Here is a 22,475-nt window from a genome sequence, read left to right as displayed (position 1 = left end):
CTGTAACATAATGGACTTGGGATGATAAAATCCCAAGGTGGATTTTTTATTGGATACACTGTTATATCAGTGACAACAAAAGAGGGAGACTTAGGAGTAATTATTTTGGATGACTTAAAGAGAAGCAGACAATGCGATAAAGCATCAGAAAAAGCAAGCACATTGTTGGGTTGTATAGCTAGAGGCATTACTGCAGTAGCAGGAAGATAGAGGTTGTTCTACCACTTTACAGATCTCAGTGGAGCTGCAGCTTTTGAGAGGTCTAGCTGTCCCGATCTGGCCCTTCTCAAAGTCGCTTAGATCCTTACGCTTGCCTATTTTTCCTGCTTATAATACATCAACCTTAAGGATGAAATGTTCACTCTCTGCCTAATATATCCCACCCACTGACAGGTGCCACAATAACAAGATTATCAGTGTTATTCACTTCTCCTGTCAGTAGTCATAATGTTATGGGTGATCAGTGTAAATGGTCTAAGTAGGTATACTTTAGTCACCCATGGGACCTACCTGTTATGCACACTATAGTACGCCACTTCGCTGTCTAAGAGACATTTGTACCGACCTGCTCCAAAGCTGCACAGACTGCGAAGATCCATCACCAACCAGACTGTCTTTTACCTCTGCTTCTCTACCCACTGTTGCTATTTCAAATTGTTTTTGAGAATAGCCTACAAAATCTCTAGTTTCTACTTTCAAGTATAATGCCACTGTAATGCGACTATTACCCTGGATCCCGTGGCGCAGAGAAGATTAGGAGTAGGTCAAACAAGCCGGGTCTTTAACAGGAGATCACGGTAACAAGCCAAATCAGGAGAAAAGGCCAAACAATCCGGCCACAATAGGTTAATGAGTTCAAAATAGAGCAGCAGCACAAAGCACAGGGGGGTCAGAGAGGTACCACCAGGTGCCGTACCAGTTTTAGGCCACTTACTCGAGGCTATACCATTGGGTGTATACAAGTTTAAGCAAATTTCAACTTGGCTTCCTCCATAGCTACCAACCACCCATTACACAGGTTCCGGCATTGCTGATCCTTCTAGCGTTACATAAAGGAGTTTTCTTTACCTAACACAATGATGAATGTTGACTCATTCATTAACAGTGCATTCACTAAATATACAAATGAGGATAGCACCACATTTCTGATGATCACTTACCTGGCAGATTCAAATTATTTGGATTTGCGGAATGCAGAAGATGACTTGTTTTCATATTAAAGTTGATAAAATGTTATATTAATTTTGATCAATTTCAACCAATATTAGAAGGTAGTCTAATGGAGCAAGTGTGAAAAATGCTTTAACACAACTTATTTTGGAAATGGAAGCCCTTATTGATATAATTCTAACTTACACCAGTTCTGTAAACAAGGTCAGACCAGGTACATCCATAGGTAGTCCAGGCCTGTGAAACTTTTCGATAAAATGGCATTGGATGAGTATCAGGTTCAGGGAGATCTTTGACGATTGTATACAGTTGTTGCAGATTGAATGCTACATACTTGGAACGCGACTCCGTGGAAGCGAGACCATCTCGTGGAGTAGCATTTTCTGTGGCGAGTCGGGTGGCTTGTACTATAGCTGCAGACATAATTTCAGCGAATTGAGAAGAAAACAGATTATTGGGATTTGTATTCCCAATGGATGGTGGCTGAGGGGCTGATGTACTTGAGGGCTGTTCGGTATCAGATTGTGGAGTATGTCTTATACGGCGATGGCCTATAGGGGAACGTACAAAAGGTAAGCCATGGTAAATGCTTCGGGATTCCTCCTCCTCTGATCCCTCTTCTTCTGATAGACTATCATGAGTACCTATTTCTTCATCAGTGAAAATAGGTTGGTGCTTAGGCCTAGCTCCCATCTCCTCAGCAAGGAGAACAGGTTGGTCAAAACCCACCAAGGGGGACTGTGTGTGTTTGGGCTTAGTTCTTCTTTGGGGTTTAGTTATTGGTTTCGGTCTAGGTAACTTTTTTCCCTTTTTAAGTACCATACCGCTGTCGGCATCGGATTGGGTCGGGGCAGCTGTTGCGCCCTCGGTCGTATCTATTTCCTCCCCTTCTGCGCTGTCGTCCGGGCCCATCATCATTAACGGGACAGTAGTGCTGGGCGTAGGTACCGGCGGTGTAACTACGGGAGGAGTGGGTGGAAATAGTACTGCTTGAGGTTTTTCTAGTGTTTTGCCTTCCTGGAGTAGTAGGCCTTCCTCAGCCTGGTGTTGGGCCGGAAGCATAACAGCACTAGTAGATATATTTTCCTTCTTTGTTTCCTCACCGCTTGCCATTATCATGATTGGGACCATATGTCTGGGTGCCGTAATCTGGGTAGGTAATACAAATGTGCCATCCGGATTAACTACTGGGTACAATGATACTGTGGGAATAGACATAGAAGATAACGGAGCCGGAGGTAGGCCAGAATTTTGGGCATTGTCAGTTAACAAAGATGGTGCCGATGCCTGTACCGGATATAATATAGAAAACGGGGCAGGCAATTGGTGGAGATTTTCCACTAAAGACAGTTGGTGAAGTGCGTCACAAGATGGCGCTGGTGTCTGTGTCAGACACAACACAGTAGCCGGAGTAGACAGGGGGCGGGGTGCCTCACAGTACAGACAAGAGCGACGGCTTTCTGACGTCATCGCATTACAGGCTGGGCAGCTCCACCCCTTGTCCGACGACTCGGCGCCATTATAGAGCGGTGGCGTATGAGACATTGGAATTTTATACAGATATCTTGAGTGCTTTTCATCATACATTTCTTCGCCATCTAACGATTTAAATTCTTTGCTACAATCTAGCCAGATTTTAACAGTATCTTTCAATCCGTTATCGTCTAATTTTCCTGCTTTTTCATTTAGGAGGTTTTGCCAGGTGCAAATTGATAAGGTTCCTCCTCTGGGTACTTTATATCGTTTTTCCAACTTAGATAATTGCTTAATGTATCTTTTCCCTCGTCTGTCGGCAACTAATTGGGAGGGCGTACAGAACCCACTTGGAACGCTGTTATCGTTCCCCATTCCGCAACGGTATCGTAACCTTGTCTGCAACCGTCCGAAACCTTCTGATATAAGCGAGGCACACACACACTGTAGTAATATTATGCACTGGGGACAGGCGACTGGGCTGTCCGAAATAGTGTTAGTCTTACGGCACCGTCTGGGATCAGAGCAACTGGGTTGATCAGGTGTAGACTTGAAACACTTTACCGATTCCTTCCTACTACAGTGTGCTTGCCAGAAAAGGGAGGCACCACAGTTCAACAAGTGACTACGATAGTATATTTACAAGGGGTTCTTTTATTGCCTCTCGAGGGTGCGTCAACCACCTGAGTTCCCTCCTCCGAATACACACGTGAGTAACGAGTGACACACAAGGTAGATAAGAAACGATCTTACCTTGTAACTGGGCTGCAGTCCCAGGGTCTAATCGTCAGCTCACGGCATGAACTCTCCCCGGGAGGGACCTCCGACGGGTACGGCTTCCTCGAGCCCCACGTTGGCCGCCAACTGTTTTGGATGCTTTCCAATAAAGCCTTTCTTCAATTGTTGAACTGCTCCAAATTATGTGAATATAAATGTACGTGCACGGAGAGAGAAATAAGATACACGACACACTCTGGGTCAGGTCCCAAATCACTCTGCTTTATTTTGTTTATATTATAGATTATATAGTGTCCGGAAAGAGGGATGTCAGGTTATGTAAAGCTTATTAATTGGTTAATCCTGAAACTATGCGGAAATAGGCAGAAAGGCAGAAAACAGATACTTTCCTGCAACTAGATATAGCCGGATGGCGCTTGCGGTTAGTAAAATATAGATAACTGAATACACTGCTAGTTGCGTCTCTCACGTATCTGCGTGAGGTGTAACCCTTTATTGGTCGAGGCCAGCTTATATTCATTAAAGCAATAAGCGTTTCTTGCTGATATATTCTAGTTCCATAACATATGTATATATAACTCATATTTTTGTTATTTGTTCAGTGTAATAATTGTTAGATGTTTAGTGTAAAAAGGACTATTTAACCATTTGTAAGTTAAAATCTTTATGAAAAGATGGCAGTGCTACTTTATAAAAGAAATATCACTGATCTCACACTCCAGAACAAAATGGCTACTACCGAATGAGGATAGAACTAACGTAATAGCTCAGAATTAGCATCCTAATTACCTAGTAACAGCTGTTATAGAGCAATATTATTATAGGTTTCCTAATCAAATAACTGTAGATAATCAAGAGAAACCCTAGTGCAATAAATGAGTAACAACTTGCCTGAAAGACCCGCTTTAATTTAAAGTTCATATGAGTGCATTTGCAAGGTGGCACACCACAACTTGAAAGGGACTACACAACTATCATATATATATATATATATTAAAGTGCATATGATGAGTGGTGTGTCAATTCAAGTAATTGTTTCCCTTTTGTTAGTATTCACATCCCACACACTTAAAGGTAGTCCTTTAGGTATGTGCTTGTCTCCAGCACAGAAAAACGGCTAATTGCAGGCCTTGGGTTTGGATGTCAAAATAATCTGATGGATAACGCATTGATTGAGATTGAGAAGTCAGAAGGTTGTAGTTAATAATGCATTGTCAGAGGAAGGACTTGTTACTAGTAGGGTACTTCAAGGATCAGTATTGGGACTTTTTAATATTTTTATTAGTGATATTACACAAGGTCTTAATGGTAAGATGTCTCTGTTTGCAGATGAAACAAAAGTCTGCAACTGGATAGACCTTCTGGGTGGAACAAGTCAAATGGCAAATTATTTAGCTGAATTAGAAGAATGGTCTAGTGCAGGGGCGTCCAACATGCGGCCCGCGGGCCAAATGCGGCCCGCGAGACCTCAAGGTGCGGCCCGCGTAAGATCGGCAGCCAGGGCAACCGATCTTACGAGAGCCGCACCTCAAGCCCTGCTACTTACTTGTGGGAGGGTCTTCTGGACTGCACACAGAGGAAGCGGAGTTCACGTGACATCCTACTTCCTCTGTGCTTTAGCAGAGAAGGCAGAGGGAGGCCGCGCCCCCTGCTGAAGTTTGTAAGCGGCATCGAGGAGTTGCAGTGCAGGTAAGGGGGTGGGGAGGGTGTTTGAATGAGTGTGTGTGATTGAGGGAATGAATCTGTGAATGAATGATTATATGAATAAATGAGTGTGTGTGTGTGTGTGTGTGATAGCATAATTGTGTAAGTGCTGGAACCTAGGCATGATGGGACTGTGATTGCTGTTAGCAATCACACTCCTATCATGCCAAGTCAGCCAGTACATGCTGAAACCTGGCCAGCTGCCCCCCTTGTGTATTGATGCTGCCAGCAGTATGGGGTCTGCACTTACAGCCACCCTGTACCAGCATGTACTGGCTGACTTGGCATGATAGGAGTGTGATTGCTAACAGCAATCACAGTCCCATAATGCCTAGGTTCCAGTATTTACTGGATGGATGTGTAAGTGCTGGAACCTAGGCATGATGGGACTGTGATTGCTGTTAGCAATCACACTCCTATCATGCCAAGTCAGCCAGTACATGCTGAAACCTGGCTAGCTGCCCCCCTTGTGTATTGATGCTGCCAGCAGTATGGGGTCTGCACATCACTTACAGCCACCCTGTACCAGCGTGTATTGGCTGACTTGGCATGATATGAGTGTGATTGCTAACAGCAATCACAGTCCCATCATGCCTAGGTTCCAGCATTTACTGGATGGATGTGTAAGTGCTGGAACCTAGGCATGATGGGACTGTGACTACTGTTAGCAATCACACTCCTATCATGCCAAGTCAGCCAGTACATGCTGAAACCTAGCTAGCTGCCCCCCTTGTGTAGTGATGCTGCCAGCAGTATGGGGTCTGCACATCACTTACAACCACCCTGTACCAGCATGTACTGGCTGACTTGGCATGATAGGAGTGTGATTGCTAACAGCAATCACAGCGAGCACAGTCCCATCATGCCTAGGTACCAGCATTTACTGGTTGCCTGGGTTGCCAGCATTTACTGGTTGCCAAGTCATATTGCTAATTTTGTCCAGTTGTGTGTTACCTACTTTTATTAAAAATGTGAGTTTTTATTATTATTTTTAAAGGTGGGGGTCATTTTCGGTTTTGGCTAAGGGAACCCTGAATGTTTTGGTCCAGAATTTTCATTTTAGTTCATCCCTAGAATAAATCTAGGGAATCCTGAATTTGTAGTCGCAAAACTTTCTAGGCCCAGAAGTCAGTGAGAGGAAGAGTAAAGGTTTTGTGTCATTTTACTTTATTTTAATCTGCATATTTTATTAAAGGCCATATTTTTTGTCACAGTGAAAAATAAGTGCGGCCCGCGCACGTATACAATTCTGATGAAGTGGCCCACTGCAGAAAAAACTTGGACACCCCTGGTCTAGTGTGTTGCAGCTGCAGTTTAATGTTGATAACTGTAACATAATGGACTTGGGATGATAAAATCCCAAGGTGGATTTTTTATTGGATACACTGTTATATCAGTGACAACAAAAGAGGGAGACTTAGGAGTAATTATTTTGGATGACTTAAAGAGAAGCAGACAATGCGATAAAGCATCAGAAAAAGCAAGCACATTGTTGGGTTGTATAGCTAGAGGCATTACTGCAGTAGCAGGAAGATAGAGGTTGTTCTACCACTTTACAGATCTCTGGTCAAACCTCACCTAGAGTATGGCATACAGCTCTGGAGACTCCATCTCCAGAAGGATGTTAACTCATTGGTAATAGTTCAGAGGAGGGATAGAAAATGGTAAGTGGTTTGCAGGCTAAAAATGATTAAGACTAAGAGGTCTTAATATGCATAGTTTACAGGAAAGAAGAGAGAGGAAAGATGTGATAGAAACATTTAATTAAAAAAAAGTGAAAGGAAGAGCAATGTTCAAACAAGAGGTCATAATGTAAAACAAGGGTAAGAGGATTACATGAAATGTAAGGAAGCTCTACTTTATTGAGAGAATAGTGGATAAATGGAACAGTCTCCCAGCAGAAGTAGTGGAAGGTAATACATTGAGGGACTTTAAACATCTGTGAGATAGAAATGAAACTGCTCACTATAGGACCAGACCAATGAGTTTGAGTCCCTTACATCAGGTAAAATGGGCAGACTAGATGGACTGAATGGTTCTTATGTGCTGTCATATTCTTTGTTTCTGTGTAATGTAGCATTCCTAAAACACACTCGCCCTGCTCTGTTGTATTATACAACATTGAGAGATAACCTCTAGTTTACTTATACTGTATGTTCGTACATACATATACATTTTTTTTCCAGAAAAAGCAAGCACATTGTTGGGTTGTATAGCTAAAGGCATTACTGCAGTAGCAGGAAGATAGAGGCTGTTCTACCACTTTACAGATCTCTGGTCAATCCTCACCTAGAGTATGGCACACAGCTCTGGAGACCCAATCTCCAGAAGGATGTTAACACATTGGTAATAGTTCAGAGGAGGGATAGAAAATGGTAAGTGGTTTGCAGGCTAAAAATGATTAAGACTAAGAGGTCTTAATATGCAGGGCCGACCCTACAATGGAGCCGACTGGGGCAATTGCCCCAGGTGGCACTTTTGTAGGGGCGGCACTTTGCCCCCCCAAGCGCTTTTTTTTTAAGCGGAGGAGAGAGAGAGGGGCGCCGAGTGGTTTTCGCTTACCCGCTCGGCGCCCCTCTCTCTCTCCTCTGCGGCGAGTCTCCGTGCTCTGCCACGGTGCCGGCTTGTAATGCTGAGCGCCGGAAGTGACGTCAATTTACGGCGCTCAGCATTACAAGCCGGCACCGTGGCAGAGCAGGGAGACTCGCCGCAGGACTGTTTAAAGGTAAGTACCGGGGGGGATGGGGGTTAGGGTAGATAATGGCGTCGGCGAAGTTTAAAATGCCGCCCCCCTGGCGTCGGCGGGGGGGGCGGCATTTTAAACTTCGCCCCAGGTGGCATTAAGTCCCTGTTAATATGCATAGTTTACAGGAAAAAAGAGAGAGGAAAGATGTGATAGAAACATTTAATTAAAAAAAAGTGAAAGGAAGAGCAATGTTCAAACAAGAGGTCATAATGTAAAACAAGGGTAAGAGGATTTCATGAAATGTAAGGAAGCTCTACTTTATTGAGAGAATAGTGGATAAATGGAACAGTCTCCCAGCTGAAGTAGTGGAAGGTAATACATTGAGGGACTTTAAACATCTGTGAGATAGAAATGAAACTATGCTCACTATAGGACCAGACCAATGAGTTTGAGTCCCTTACATCAGGTAAAATGGGCAGACTAGATGGACTGAATGGTTCTTATCTGCTGTCATATTCTTTGTTTCTGTGTAATGTAGCAGACCTAAAACACACTCGGCCTGCTCTGTTGTATTATACAACATTGAGAGATAACCTCTAGTTTACTTATACTGTATGTTCGTATATATATATATATATATATATATATATATATATATATATATATAATGCTGTGCTTTATATACCATAAAAAGGTTAGATTAAAACAAATTCACTATGTTGCTTCTTTCAGCTAAAACCTCTGATGAACCTACTGATGATACAGAAGGGATAATTCAACCAGGTATGATATACATATGATGAAGACACGAGGAGTACTGTAATATATTATTTCAGCAGTGGCTGATTACAACTCACCCTCTTTACGCTACATGAACATGAACTATTTAGGAGGTTTATCTGCTGTCGGATACAAGCTGGAGTTAAGGAATGGAGAAAGGTTTGTCTGTAGGCAAGTCAGGCAGGTGGATAGTCAAAATCAGATACCAGCTGGAGTCAAGAATTGGACATGGATTGCATAGGATATCCTAAATCATAGACAAGATGAAGCGCCAGTTAAAGGTTGGAGCATATACAGCATAAATAATGGCAGACTAGATGGTCTGAGTGGTTTTCATTTGCAGTCAAATTGTAGTATTTTTATTATTAGAATTATTATGCTCATCTAGTTTCCTCATTGTCACTTTAAAGCCTCAAACTTTAACCAGTCAATGGGCTCATCTTTAAATTTAGGACAGGCTTATGTCTATGCCATGCATATCTAAATTCCTTTAAGTGTGTTGACTGCTATCTCTGCTGGTGGAAGGCTGTTCTACTTCTATCATCCTCTCAGTAATACAAAACTTACAATTACAATACAATGACTTACATTACAAAATACGCCAATGGTCTGACACTTGACAATCTGTTAAAAGTAGACATTGAGAACATTATAATGTCCCTGACAGCCTCAAGAAAAAGAGAATGCACATTATTTTACTTAAATATACATTCTTTAAAAATGTTACAAAAAACCCTGGAAGTATATCACATTGCAGGAGGTCTTCGGCTGGAAATAGAGAGGGGGCAGGCAATAGGGTCCAATACATATGAGGGTATTCTGCAGAACTATTCTGCAAGACAGGCACCACGAAAATTTAAACTGACATCTTTTAAAATGCATATTATGGCTGGAGTGTGCTTTTAAGTATCAGAATTATATATACATTTTCAAAGGTTCCCTACTGCCTCCTTGTCTGTGGGTTTTTATTTCCTATTTTAGCCTTCCTTAAAAGATTCTTAAATGTTAAAAAATATCTGTGCAGATTGTTTTGAAATGGTTTTCACAGATGATATTAATTATAAATATTTGATGGCATGCTTTGTAAGTATTCCTACTAGTTATAGTTCCAAATGTCATTAGGAAAACCATGATGGATTTGACTATCATCTCTTCACCAATGATAGACACAACAGTCAGTTATCACTTCTAATGTCAGAGTCTAATGTTAAGCTTTAATTTAGCTTTTGTCTCCCGGGAATAATCCTAGGAATATGTTTAAGTGGTGAACAGTTCAACCATAAATTCCTCTTAATATTTCATTATTAATGTACCAAACACTACATTAGAAGGTCACAAAGTTTCTTGTAACTGTCTTTTCTTCTTTCCTTTTCTTTTTTTAGCTACAAAGTGCCAGCTGCAATTAGATAGTACAGCTTCCAAAGATCCCAAGAAGAAGGAATATGAAGTAGGCGAGAAAGTCAAAGTTTCTTGTAAAAAAAACTTCATACTAGTTGGATCAAGTGAAATAACATGTCACGCACATGGCTGGGAACCAGAAGTACCCAGTTGTAAAGGTAGCTCCAAAATATTTTTTGTTGTCTTGGTCTATTTTATCTAGCACGGATAATAATGGCCAGTTTTATTTTGGTAGCAGTATTTCTAGCTTACATGTATATAAAAAACAGTTTGGTGTTATATCCAATGGCATTTATCTATTGAGAGAATAGTGGATAAATTGAACAGTCTCCCAGCAGAAGTAGTGGAAGGTAATACATTGAGGGACTTTAAACATCTGTGAGATAGAAATGAAACTATGCTCACTATAGGACCAGATCAATGAGTTTGAGTCCCTTACATCAGGTAAAATGGGCAGACTAGATGGATTGAATGGTTCTTATCTGCTGTCATATTCTTTGTTTCTGTGTAATGTAGCAGTCCTAAAACACACTCGCCCTGCTTTGTTGTATTATACAACATTACCAACATTGAGAGATAACCTCTAGCTTACTTATACTGTATGTTTATATATATATATATATATATATATGTATATATATAATATATATATAATGCTTTATATACCATAAAAAGGTTAGATTAAAACAAATTCACTATGTTGCTTCTTTCAGCTAAAACCTCTGATGAACCTACTGACGATACAGAAGGGATAATTCAACCAGGTATGATATATATATGATGAAGACACGAGGAGTATTGTAATATATTATTTCAGCAGTGGCTGATTACAACTCACCCTCTTTACGCTACATGAACATGAACTATTCAGGAGGTTTATCTGCTGAACAGCACTCCAGATTTTCCCAGGAAAATGCATATTTTTTATGTTAAATGTGAAGAATTAAGATAATCATAATAAAGAACCTCAAAGTAAGGGAGGTATAAGGCATTTCAGGAGGCAGAATGGCATATAGAGGGTTAAAAGTCATTTCTGGAGGCAGAGTGGCATTAAGGGGGTTAAAAGGCATTTCACAGAGCACTCTGCCTCCAGAAATGCCTTATGCCCCCCATTTAACACTCCCTCCCCCTCCCTCCTCCAAATTTACCGGAGCTTCTGAGTCCCCGGTGCGTAGTCCGGGCAGCGTGTGGCGCTCTACGCGATTCGCGTAGACAACTTCCGCTGTAGCCGGGAGGAGGTGCGGTTAACAGCGGGGGTTGTCTGCGTCCATTGCGCAGACCTTCCCCGGCTGTCAGAGATCACGGGGAACTCTGATTTCTGACAGCCGGGGAAGATTTGCGCGATGAACGCAGACTACCCCCGTTGCTAACCGCATCTCCTCCCGGCTGCAGCGGAAGTTGTGTACGTCAATCGCGTAGAGCTCTACACGCTGCCCGGATAAGCACCGGGAACTCAGAAGTACTGGTAAGTGTGGGGGGGGGCAGGAGGATCCAGGTCCCCTGAATCGCTGCGGGGGATCTGGATCTTAGTCTCATAGTCAGACCTAGTTGAGGTCTGATTATAAGACGATCCCGATTATAAGACGAGGGGTATTTTTCAGAGCATTTGCTCTGGAAAAAACCTCTTCTTATAATTGAGCAAATACGGTAATGTTTAGTTTAGAGTGTTTTACCTTCCTAATTTTGTCATCTGCAAATACTGAAAAGTACATAAAGTTACAACACACTAAAGCAGATGATCCTGTATAAATAACCCCTAAATAACCCCCAAAAACGCAGGTACTACAATTAAGCACTTAATTTTGTAATAGTGAGTAGACTTGTGCATTCGGATTCCTGCAAATTTACAGCATTTTGGCACATTCAACCATTCATACAAAGCCACAAAAGCGAGGCCAGACCGCTCATAAAGTGGCTGAAAATGAAGCAAAAAACGGAGTTTTCGTCAGAAATTTGCAGGCCCTTTCACTCATACACTCACTCTCTCTATCTCACGCTTTTGAAAAGTTTCCCTACCTTCTATGCCGGCCACTTCCGCTTCTGCCGACCACTTCTGCATCTTTTTGTTCCTCATCTTCTATTTTCTATGTTTGATCTTCTCTCTTTTATCTTCATCTGCATATCCGCGGACATAACCTGGCATAAACTTCCACCAAAATGGTGGCGCTTCCAGTGACATCCTCTTATCTTATCCTTCAATCGGGAGGGAGGGGGATGTCACAGAATGGCGAAATGCTTTCATTGACGTCCTGTGACCTGATTGTAGGATTGGACATAACCTGGCGAGAACGTCCGCCAAAATTGCAGCTTGCAGTGATGTCCTCTCGCACAATCCTCCAGTCAGGCAGGAGGATGTGACAGAAAGCCATCTTTCGCGCCAGATTATATCTGATCCTTCAATTGGGTGAGACAATTGCGTGACATCCCCGAAAGCCCTGCCATTTTGCCCTAAGATGAACTTCAGCCAAAGTCGCAGCGCTTTTGGTGACATCATCCAACCCAATTGGAGGATTGTGCTGGAGGATGTCATTGGAAGCGCCACCATTTTGGTGGAAGTTTGTGCCAGGTTATGTCAGTAGATGCAGACGAAAATGGAAAATAAAAGAGAGAAGATGAAAGAGAAGATAGAAGACGAAGGACAAGAAGATGCAGTAGCGGAAAACTGTATTTTACTTTTATTTGAAAAATATTTTACTCATCTACAAAAGCCAATAAAAAACTTACTAAACAGATTTTTTTTTTTGCACGTTATAGGGCAATAAGTAGCATTTTGATATTGCAAAACCATTTTTTACAAATCTGGTCATGCTACCCCATGTGCTATTTGTGACATCTTTGAAGCCAGCCAATTCAATTTACCCCATCAAACCATATATTTTTGAAAACTAGACACTCCAAGGTATTTCAGATGCTAGTATTTTTTTTTCTTTATTCAGTTTTCATAAACAAAAACATCATAATAAAAGTAAATTATGAAAAGAAAAAAAACACATTGTGTTAGTTCTTTGCATAGGCAGACAGCAATCCATATTCTTTCCCATCTTTCAATTACACTTCTGGATATTATCACCACCCCAAATAGGTTTACATGTATATGAGGGATGAGAATTGTTTAGAATCCTAATTTAAACCTAGCTTATATATTGTATAATAATATTGTTATTAAACCTTAGGAGTTATTATAATGCAACATTATTATTTTGTATTTCCATGTTTTGGTCTACATAATATTGAAAGTAAAAAAAGAATCACTCTTACATAGTTAATTTAATACAAATACCAAAGTTATAAGATAACTTATTATAATTAAAAATAGAAACAATTGGGCTTCATCCTTTCTCCTATTCGGCTTAATTATCGATAAAAGTAGTCTTCATGCATATAAAACTCCATGTGTGGTATTTAAAACTACAAATATCATATACCTATTGCACGAGGCATGGAGGAGAACCATAGGTACGGTACACTTTACCCAAAAATAGATTAGCTAATATTTATTAGTCAATATTAGTTATGTGCATCGGCCCGATATTTTTCTGTCTATTTTATCTTGCCAAAATTTCCAAATTTCATAATTGTTTGGGGAATTTAAATATGGCCAACGCAATGATTTTTCCATTTTAATCTGGAGGCTAAATTGTATAACAGTAGACCAAAGCAGCTGATGAGGTTGTTTCCAATTTCGTGCAATTGTTATCTTAACAGCCATTAGGTGGTTGGTAATATATTGTAGATCGATTCTTCTCATTTTAGGCAATTTTACATGCAATTCTGGTGTTTTCTTTAGTTGGATATTAGTAATTTTTTAATGAAATCAAAAGCCTTAGACCATAAAGGTCTGATATCCTCGCGGTTCCACCACACATGTTAGTATGAGCTCTACTTTGTTGCATCTCCAACCAATAGAGGAACTGTCAGAGTACATTTTAGATATTCTGGTAGACACCAAATACCATCTATTAGAGACTTTACATTGTGTCTCCAATAGATTTAGATTGTTTACAGACTTAGACGGTAAGAAGCAAGGTAAAAACGTATTCTTGAGAAAGTTCCAATTTACTCTGTCGAACGCTTTTTCGCCGTCGACAGCTATTGTCAACAGGGGAGTTTTCCTCCTGGTGGCCGCGTTCTTCTAGTGTTGTAACTGGATGTCCTGCCAGGGACAAAACCAATTTGGTCTGGGTAGATTCCGGTATTTATCACATCTTTCAGTCTATTAGCTAGTATAGAAGAGAATAACTTCACATCTACCTTTATTAGTGAGATCGGCCGATAGTTGGTTACTTCTATAGGTTGTTTATCTGGTTTCCAAATTGGTAGTATGTTAGCACTAATCTTCTCAGGAGGAAAACTACCCTGTTGTACAATGTTATTTAAAGTTTTGACTAGGTGTGTGTGTTTATTTTGCTTCTAAACACTTTATAAAATATGTTGCTAAAACCGTCAGGGCCTAGAGTTTTATAATTGTCTAAGGCAGAAATAGCTCTATCAATCTCTGAAATGGTAATGGGGATATTAAGTCTATCTCGTTGTAGATCTGAAATTGTCAGGGTATCTGTTTTAGGTAAGTTTTCTTCAATAGCATCTTCAGCTGGGAATTGCAATAAGTTATATAATTTTATAGTATTCATTAAACACCTTGCCTATGCTCCCGGAAGTCATATAAGACTTATCGCCCTCTGTTAGTTTGGTGATTCTATTTATGGCATTCTTTTTCTGTAGTTTCTCTGCAACTTTATTGCCCTTAATGTAGTATTTGAGTTTGCGCTTTTAAGGGTCTCTGATTTATTAATTTTTGAATTTTGTACCTTTCTTGTGCTTTTTCCTGAGATGAAATAATCTTGTTTTCAGAGGACACCTTCTCCAGTAGAATATAGAGTTTGCATAATTCAAGTCCTTTCTCTTTCCTTTGTTTATTATTGATTTTGATAAGATGTCCCCTGATTACCGATTTAAACATACACCAATTATTTCAGCATCTGCAGCTTTGTTTTCAATAAAAAGCAATCTATAACTTCACTCTATATTGTTTTGAGATCTTAACAGATAATCATTAATTTTCCAAGTAGTTCTTGGCCTATATGAATAATCATCGCTGAAATTAGTAAGCATAATACTATTACTTTCTAATATTATACATAATTTAGTCTTATGTACATTTCCCCAAATCATGTCTATTCTAGAATAAGAAAGATGAGCTCTAGATAGATACGTATAGTCGTTAAAACATTTTTTCAATAATCTAGCTTGATTCATCTACTTTTGTCCCATGAGTTAGTTTTTTGTCTATATTAACGTCTTAGATGCAATTAAAGTTACCTGCCACCATAATATGTCCCGTTTTGATCTACTCCACCTTTCTTAATATCTTATTTAAACATCTTACCGACGCTTTGTCAAGTAAATATATATTAACTAAACTACATTTTACATCATTTATTTTGCAAATCAAAATCAAATATCAACCCTCTGGATCCAATATCTGATAATCAATCTTCAGATTTATCGCTTTAGAAAATATTATAGCCACTCCGTTTTAAATTTTTTAGTTGGAAGCTGCTTACCGCCTCATTTCATTTTATCTGTCTGCCTCCTGTGTGCCTCTTGGAGAAATCTGATATCGACTCATTTTCTAAGACGAAATTTATATACAAATGACCCTCTATATGGTGAATTTAGGCCCTGCACATTTACCGAAGCCAATCTAACCTTAATCAATAACCACCGGAATGGGTTCCTCCAGTCCCCCAGAATCAACAAATGATACAAAACAAAAACATAAAAAACATAACACATAAAACTTATTAGACACATAAAGAAAACATCCCAGCTTATCCCATCATGCCGTTTACATCTTCAGTGCATTTTCTATATCTCATTGTGACACAAGGTAGAAGGCTATGTTCCCTCCGAGAATGCTACCCTATACCTTATATAAATGAATAATAGGTTTTGGGGAGTGGGGAGATGCAAAAAGAGAGTGGAAAGAAAAAAAACTTCCATATGAATACCTAAATCACCAATACATTATTTATTTAGTGACATAATTGAATCATTGACATGAAACTCCAGTGGTGTAATTCAACAAATAAACAAGACCAGTTTGAATTAACCTGATATATATATAGAGAGAGAAACAAAAGAGATTCCCTATGTGTATCCTAAATCACCAATATATTATTTAATTAGTGATGTAGTTGGATCTTTAACGTGAATCTCCAGTGGTGTATTTCTAGAAATAAATAAGGCCAGTCTGAATGAAAAAATAAATATAAACATTTCCCTATTAATACCTAAATCACCAGTACATTATTAAATTAGTGACGTAATTGAATCATTAATGTGAAACTCCGGTGGTGTAATTCAAGAAATAAATAAGACCAGTCTGATTTAGCCTGAGAGAGAGAGAGAGAGAGAGCAAAAAATACCCTATTTGTATATTATTTAATTAGTGACATAATTAGATCATTAACGTGAACTCCAGTGGTGTAAGACCAGTGTGAATTAACCTAATATAGACAGAAAAACAAAAAACATCATATCAAATGATAATCTATGACCCATCCCCAATGTGTCTCGTTTGAGCTGTGTAATCATCCCATCTGTGTCATTGGTCGTTAGGGTGTTAATAAACAACTAAAGCAAGTTGTATGCAAGCACAGTCAAATGCCTAGTTTTTGTTACAAAGTTTTTTTGTGTTGACCAAAAACTATAATTTTTGCCCTAAAATATATTGGGGGAAATATATCTGATGCAGTCCCTGTAAGTGGTATATATAAATTTTGTTCATCCACTACAGCTTCTCCAATCCTCCCCACAATAGTACACCTTTTGCATTATAAGACGCGTATTACCTTATTTATTAACTTGCAGTATTGTAAATGACCAATGAGCATCAGTCTCAGGCTATGCTAAGCTTGTCACTGTCACACACTCCAACTTCCATCAGTCTGTGACTGCTGCTACTGACAAGTTAAAATGGCATCAGGTAATGCTTGTCCCTTCCACTTGTGAATTCTGATTGGCCACAGTGATAAAAAGGAACAAAAAACTCCCACATGTTGCTGGAGTCACAGTCATGAGACAACCTTTTGGCTACTTCCACTTCTATCAGTCATTGATATATATACCCTCCTACACACAGTCCCTCCAACTTTACCTCATTAAGGAACGACAAAACTGTTTGTAATGGCAGCTACATGTGGTAACGAATCGACAAATCCTACTAAATTTAGGCACTTTTGCACTTCGTTTTTATCCGTTTAACCAGGATCGCCCTCGTTATCAGAAATTCATACAAATGCATGAAACAGGCAATTTTCTTTTAAAAAAAAAACAGGTTTGTATGAATCTGAATGCACAATTCTACCAAATGCTGGTCATGTATTGTATATCAAAAAGATTTCTTCAAAGTCTATTCACCTATTGAATTATGCATTATATAGTGCCAGCTTGGATCTTCTTATTAAAGAAACCCGTGTTGCGCTTCTTAATGAATAGTGACATCAAGGAGTTGAAACCACAATTCTCTTGGACAATATAGCATAGCTAGGCTAGTTTTTCTATGTAAACCATAACGATGCAACGACAATGTGAAAATGGTAGGATCAAGTTCGAATATGTTTTTATATGTTATTGTGATTACACATGATTTATGGAACAGACCAGGAGGAGTATAACTAAAAAAATGTTGTGAGTTACATGTTTTGTTTCTTCAAATGTGCAAAAGAAACCTGGTTACATGTGCAGGTTTTGGTGTCGTAAATGTCCACTTAGATTGGGTCAAGTCACACATAGATAGGACATGGATTAGGACACGTTTCATATTTTCAAGAAAAAAAAGCAAGAAAAGCAGGTGCAATACAATTTAACTCATGTAATCTACTTTCCCTTTTCAGCTGAATCCGAAGAACCATCTACTGGTGATAAAGGTATTGTGAAAAGACGATTGTGAAAAACCAGTGCATTTGCAGTTTGCTGGGAAAAAATATCATAATAGGAATATATATATATATATATATATATATATATACTACAGTTCAAAAGTTTGGGGTCACTTAGCTGTTTTTATGGGTGTTTCTAGCTGTGCTTAAATAATTGCAAAAGAGTTTCCTAATGATCAATTAGCCTTTTAACCCTAAACTTCAAAAAACTAACACAATGTGCCATTGGAACACAGGAGTGATGTTTTCTGATTAAAAAGCCTATGCATGCCTAGGAAGATATTCCATTAAAAAGCAGCCATTTCCAACATTTACAAAATTAACAATGTGTACACTGTATCTCTGATCCATTTTATGTTATTTTAATGGACAAACACAAAGTTCTTCTAATACTAGAATAAAATATCACTGTTTACCTGATTACCAGGCCCGGAGAGGACGTAAGGCACAACAGGGAAATGTCCAGTTGATTTGTGTCTTCTATTAACATATTTCCCTAACAGCCAAGTCATACATTAGTGCGAGCGAGGTCTGCGCGGCTACCACCAGAGATATAGCTCCTGATGCTTCTATGGTCTTTGTGCAGGGCAGGACTGGGAAAATTAAACCAGACCTGGAAGTAATTGAATACCAGCCCCATATTTCATGGTGCCAATTTTGGCCACACTGCACATGTTGGATTCTAGTCCCAATATTTTTGGTTTAGAATAGTGACAAACCATGCATTTTAAAGTATATTTGAAAAACACATCTGCTTTATTAAGATACATATAAAAATGCATAGTTCCTAATATCACTGCTGCCCATGACATCATGAGCTGGAGAGAGCACTGGTAGTTTGTATAATGGAAAAAAAAATCTTAAGTACCGTATTTGCTCGATTATAAGACAAGGTTTTTTTCAGAGCAAATGCTCTAAAAAATACTCCTCGTCTTATAATCGGGGTCGTCTTATAATCAGACCTCAAACAGAGGTCTGACTATGAGACTAAGATCCAGATCCCCCGTTATTTCCCCATTATCTTAATACCCTTAGCATGTCCCCTTTATATTCATACAATTATCACAATTATAATACTTGTAGTTAGTTCATTTAACACAGGGGTATAACAAGAAACAACAGGGCCCCAGTGTGAAAATTGTCCACCTGACTTCATAAACAACAGTGCTACCTTTGTCTTCAAACAGTTGTAAGTGCCTTATTTGCCCCCACAACAGCGTGTCAGTGCCATCTTTGCAACCAGTCTGCCTGTGCCATCATAGATTCCAGACATGTCTGTACTATCTTTTGCCCAAACTGTTTGCCTATGCCATATTTGTCCCCAAATAGCTTGTCAGTGCCCCAAACAACTTGTGCCATATTTTCTTCAAAACATCTTGTCAGTGCCCCCAAATTGTCTATGCACCTTAATTGTCTTTGCAATCTTTGCCACTAAACAGCTTGTCATTGACCCTAAACAACCTGCCTATGCTATCTTTGCCGCCACAAAAAACTTCCATGCACACACACGAGCGCCTACACAAGTGCACATTCATGCTCACATACACTTACACATTCACACACTTATAAATACATTCTCATTCTAACATACATTTATACCCTCCCACTCACTCACTAACTCACTCCCTCCTCTCTCGGAGCTTTCTCTTTTCCGCTGGCACACTGTGCAAGCACCCTCACTTTTACCATGGGAGTCACATCTGCCAGTCAGCGCCACAATCCTATATCATGTTATGATATCCTATCCTGGCACTCCCCAACAGCTGATGGTAAAAGCCCTTTAGAAGGAAGTGTTAGCAGGGAGGTCTGTGCTAGTGGACTATGATTTCCCTGTATTACAGCAGCCCTGTCAACAACCCCTTCCTCCTAGGCAATAAAAGTGTGCTATTTATAGGCTTCTGGCTTAAAAGGGCCATGGATTATTTCACTTCTCAAGTCAGATACAACTCATGGATATCTTATGGTATATTTGTTTACAATATGTAGTGAGGAAGCATCACAAAATAAAAATATAGGTCATTTTCTAATGATGAGTGAAAGGGAAACACAAACTATAAGAAATGTAAATTAGCAAATCTGGATTTGGTAGAATCTGGAATGCTATTGTTCCCTTTTAAAAACTTCAGCACAAACATGTGGTGGTTGACATGATAATTTACCATTGTGTAAATGGTAAAACTCTAGACAGAACATGACACAACATGTGTACAGGATGGTGCCATTCATTTATCTGAATTTCAAACTGATATCTTAAACCAATCAGTCAAATTAGAAAACCCAACCAAAATTTAAAAACATAACATTAGATGCACAATAACAAATAACACACATGAGGTGGATTACCCTATAAAACTATTGGCTATTGTGCAATGGGCACTTCCCTCCCATTACTTCTGTAATTTTGTTTATTTCCTATCCAATATGTTTAGCAAAATATGTTAATAGCATACTGTATATAAATAGAAAGTTTAACAAAATGTTTTAACAAACCTATTCTGTTGTATTATTCTGTTCTGATTATGTCATGATCCATTATTATGGGGAATTTAAGGTTTAGTGCAATTTAGTACGTATTGTACATTTAAAAAATTAAATCGAAAAAACATATAAGATTTCTTGAAACCACCTACATCGCTCAGTTCTTCTGTCTTTTTTAGAAGCAAGACTGAAATGTCCACCTGCATCTAGTCCGCCAAATGCTGAAATAGTAGAAGTAAAGAATGAATATTATGATGGTGATACAATTGAGATAAGATGTGTGCATGGATTTACACTTTATGGACCTGCAGTAATCCATTGTCAAAATGGAAAATGGAATTCATTTGCACAGTGCATTCGTGAGTAATGTTTACCTTTGTCTATTGTGTGATAGGAAATGATGTGTGTTAACCCTTTAATGTCAGTAGCTTTAATATTATTCCCACTGCAAAACCAACATTTTTGCCCCCCGAATGGAATGCATTTTGTATCAACAGGAAAATCTCCCTGGTAGTATAAGGGAGGTCAGGCTGTCTGGTGAGATACTGGCTACTTGCAGCTAGAAACAGGGTAACGAGGTCTCAATGACTGAACAGAAATTTGAGCATTGTCTTCATGTGGTGTCAGAGCTGACTTGCAGGAGGGATCCCTCAGTGTTACAGAATACTCTGATTGTCTTTGTGTAGCTGATCACAAATGATCCAAAAAGCAGCTCAATATGTAATAAGCTTGTAAATGCATAGTTAAAGGGACCCCTGTCTTGGTATCAATATATCATTAATCATTTCCTTCCTGTATATAACAATATGTTTAGTTATGTTGCATTGCTCTTTTAAAAAAAACTGTATATTGTGTAGCTTTGGTATACGATTGAAACCCAGGTAAAGAATCTACCTTCTGAAGGTAATGATTTCATTATAATGACCAGAGCTTTTAATTTATCCTCTGTGATTCTGTGGCTTTTAACCTCTTCCATTTCTCTGATGTATTAAGAATAATACTTCCCCTATTACAGAAGGATTTTGTTAACTTGCTGGATTTTACTGTACAATTAGGATTAGTATGAAAACAAAAAGGTATTCTAGAAGGTGCCATATCTGCCATAAATTCATTTTTCTTTTTTAAATTGTCTGTTTAAGAACTACACAAATGTGAAAAACCACCTTCTATAACTGATGGTGAGATAATTGAAGAAACCAAGAGCAGAGATTATTTTACAGGCCACATTGTGAAATACAGATGCAACCGTGGTTTCCACATTATTGGGTCAGTGGAAAGCCAATGTACGGAAGGAAAGTGGTTGTCTCCTCCTGAATGTATCGGTGAGATTTTTTTTTAGTAAATATTTGTAAAATGAAAGTTTAAAGATAAATTCTAATACTAATCACAACAGACTGGTAACATGCCACACAGTGAAAATACATCCAGTGAAAATGTATCGAATGACATATTCACCTTTGGGGCTGCCTAGGACTGACCCCTCCAGCTGTCCCCCTCCACAGTCTTAATCTTTATCACATTAAAAGGCGGTAGACTGATCAAAGATCTCCCTTGTAACCAGTCTATTGTGCAGCAGAACACTGAGTTGATCGCATATTTTTGCAGTAGGGAGCTTGTAAGGGATAAACGCATGTAGTGAAACAAAGGTGTACACACTGCGCTCGTGTATATAAGCTGCACAGAAGAAAAGTATACAAAATAGAAAAGTGAAGATTTGCGCTAAAAAAATCAAATAATGTCTAACAGTAAAAGCTGTATATGATAAAACATAAACACTGCAAACTTATTCCAGCTTGTGTAGATGGATCATTTCTCTTTCACAAAGGATCAGAACCTCACAAGGAGAAAATAAGGAATAAAGTGCATTGTGCAGTACTTTCAGTATCAGCAATAAGCATAGATGATAGATGTATTGCACTGACTCTCATACCGCTAAATATGTTCAGCGCTTTCAATTGGACCTATTAGGCTTCTGTGTCAAATATGAGCTGTGACATTCCTCCAGTCTTCGGTGAACAGGCGAACAAATGGATCAACCGGATCCTTACTGTTCACTCTATATAGAAACAGCTTAAAGGACTTGAGACCAGGTTCTGTTCTTTTGT

General features: G+C 39.1%; 1 protein-coding gene and 1 long non-coding RNA gene across 6 annotated transcripts in view; both read left to right on the top strand.

Moving 5' to 3' along the window:
• Positions 1–22,475, top strand: part of LOC128500160 (coagulation factor XIII B chain-like) — a 169,962-nt gene that overhangs the window by 53,866 nt on the left and 93,621 nt on the right. Inside the window, exons 14-19 of one of the 5 annotated variants that reach the window (XM_053469201.1) lie at positions 8,504–8,554; positions 9,934–10,107; positions 10,663–10,713; positions 17,848–17,880; positions 20,550–20,729; positions 21,510–21,692. The exons of 3 other annotated variants lie outside the window; for them this stretch is intronic. In XM_053469201.1, coding sequence (XP_053325176.1) covers positions 8,504–8,554; positions 9,934–10,107; positions 10,663–10,713; positions 17,848–17,880; positions 20,550–20,729; positions 21,510–21,692 — 672 coding nt within the window. The remainder of the gene's footprint in view (positions 1–8,503; positions 8,555–9,933; positions 10,108–10,662; positions 10,714–17,847; positions 17,881–20,549; positions 20,730–21,509; positions 21,693–22,475) is intronic. One more of the 5 variants, XM_053469205.1, reaches the window with a different exon arrangement.
• On the top strand, positions 6,381–6,818 carry LOC128500163 (uncharacterized). The gene is made up of 2 exons (XR_008354896.1): positions 6,381–6,576; positions 6,612–6,818. It is a non-coding gene; the product is annotated as an uncharacterized LOC128500163 (long non-coding RNA).

Source organism: Spea bombifrons, chromosome 6 (assembly GCF_027358695.1).
Source record: "Spea bombifrons isolate aSpeBom1 chromosome 6, aSpeBom1.2.pri, whole genome shotgun sequence".
NCBI lineage: Eukaryota > Metazoa > Chordata > Amphibia > Anura > Pelobatidae > Spea > Spea bombifrons.
This window is presented reverse-complemented; position numbering and strand designations above follow the sequence as displayed.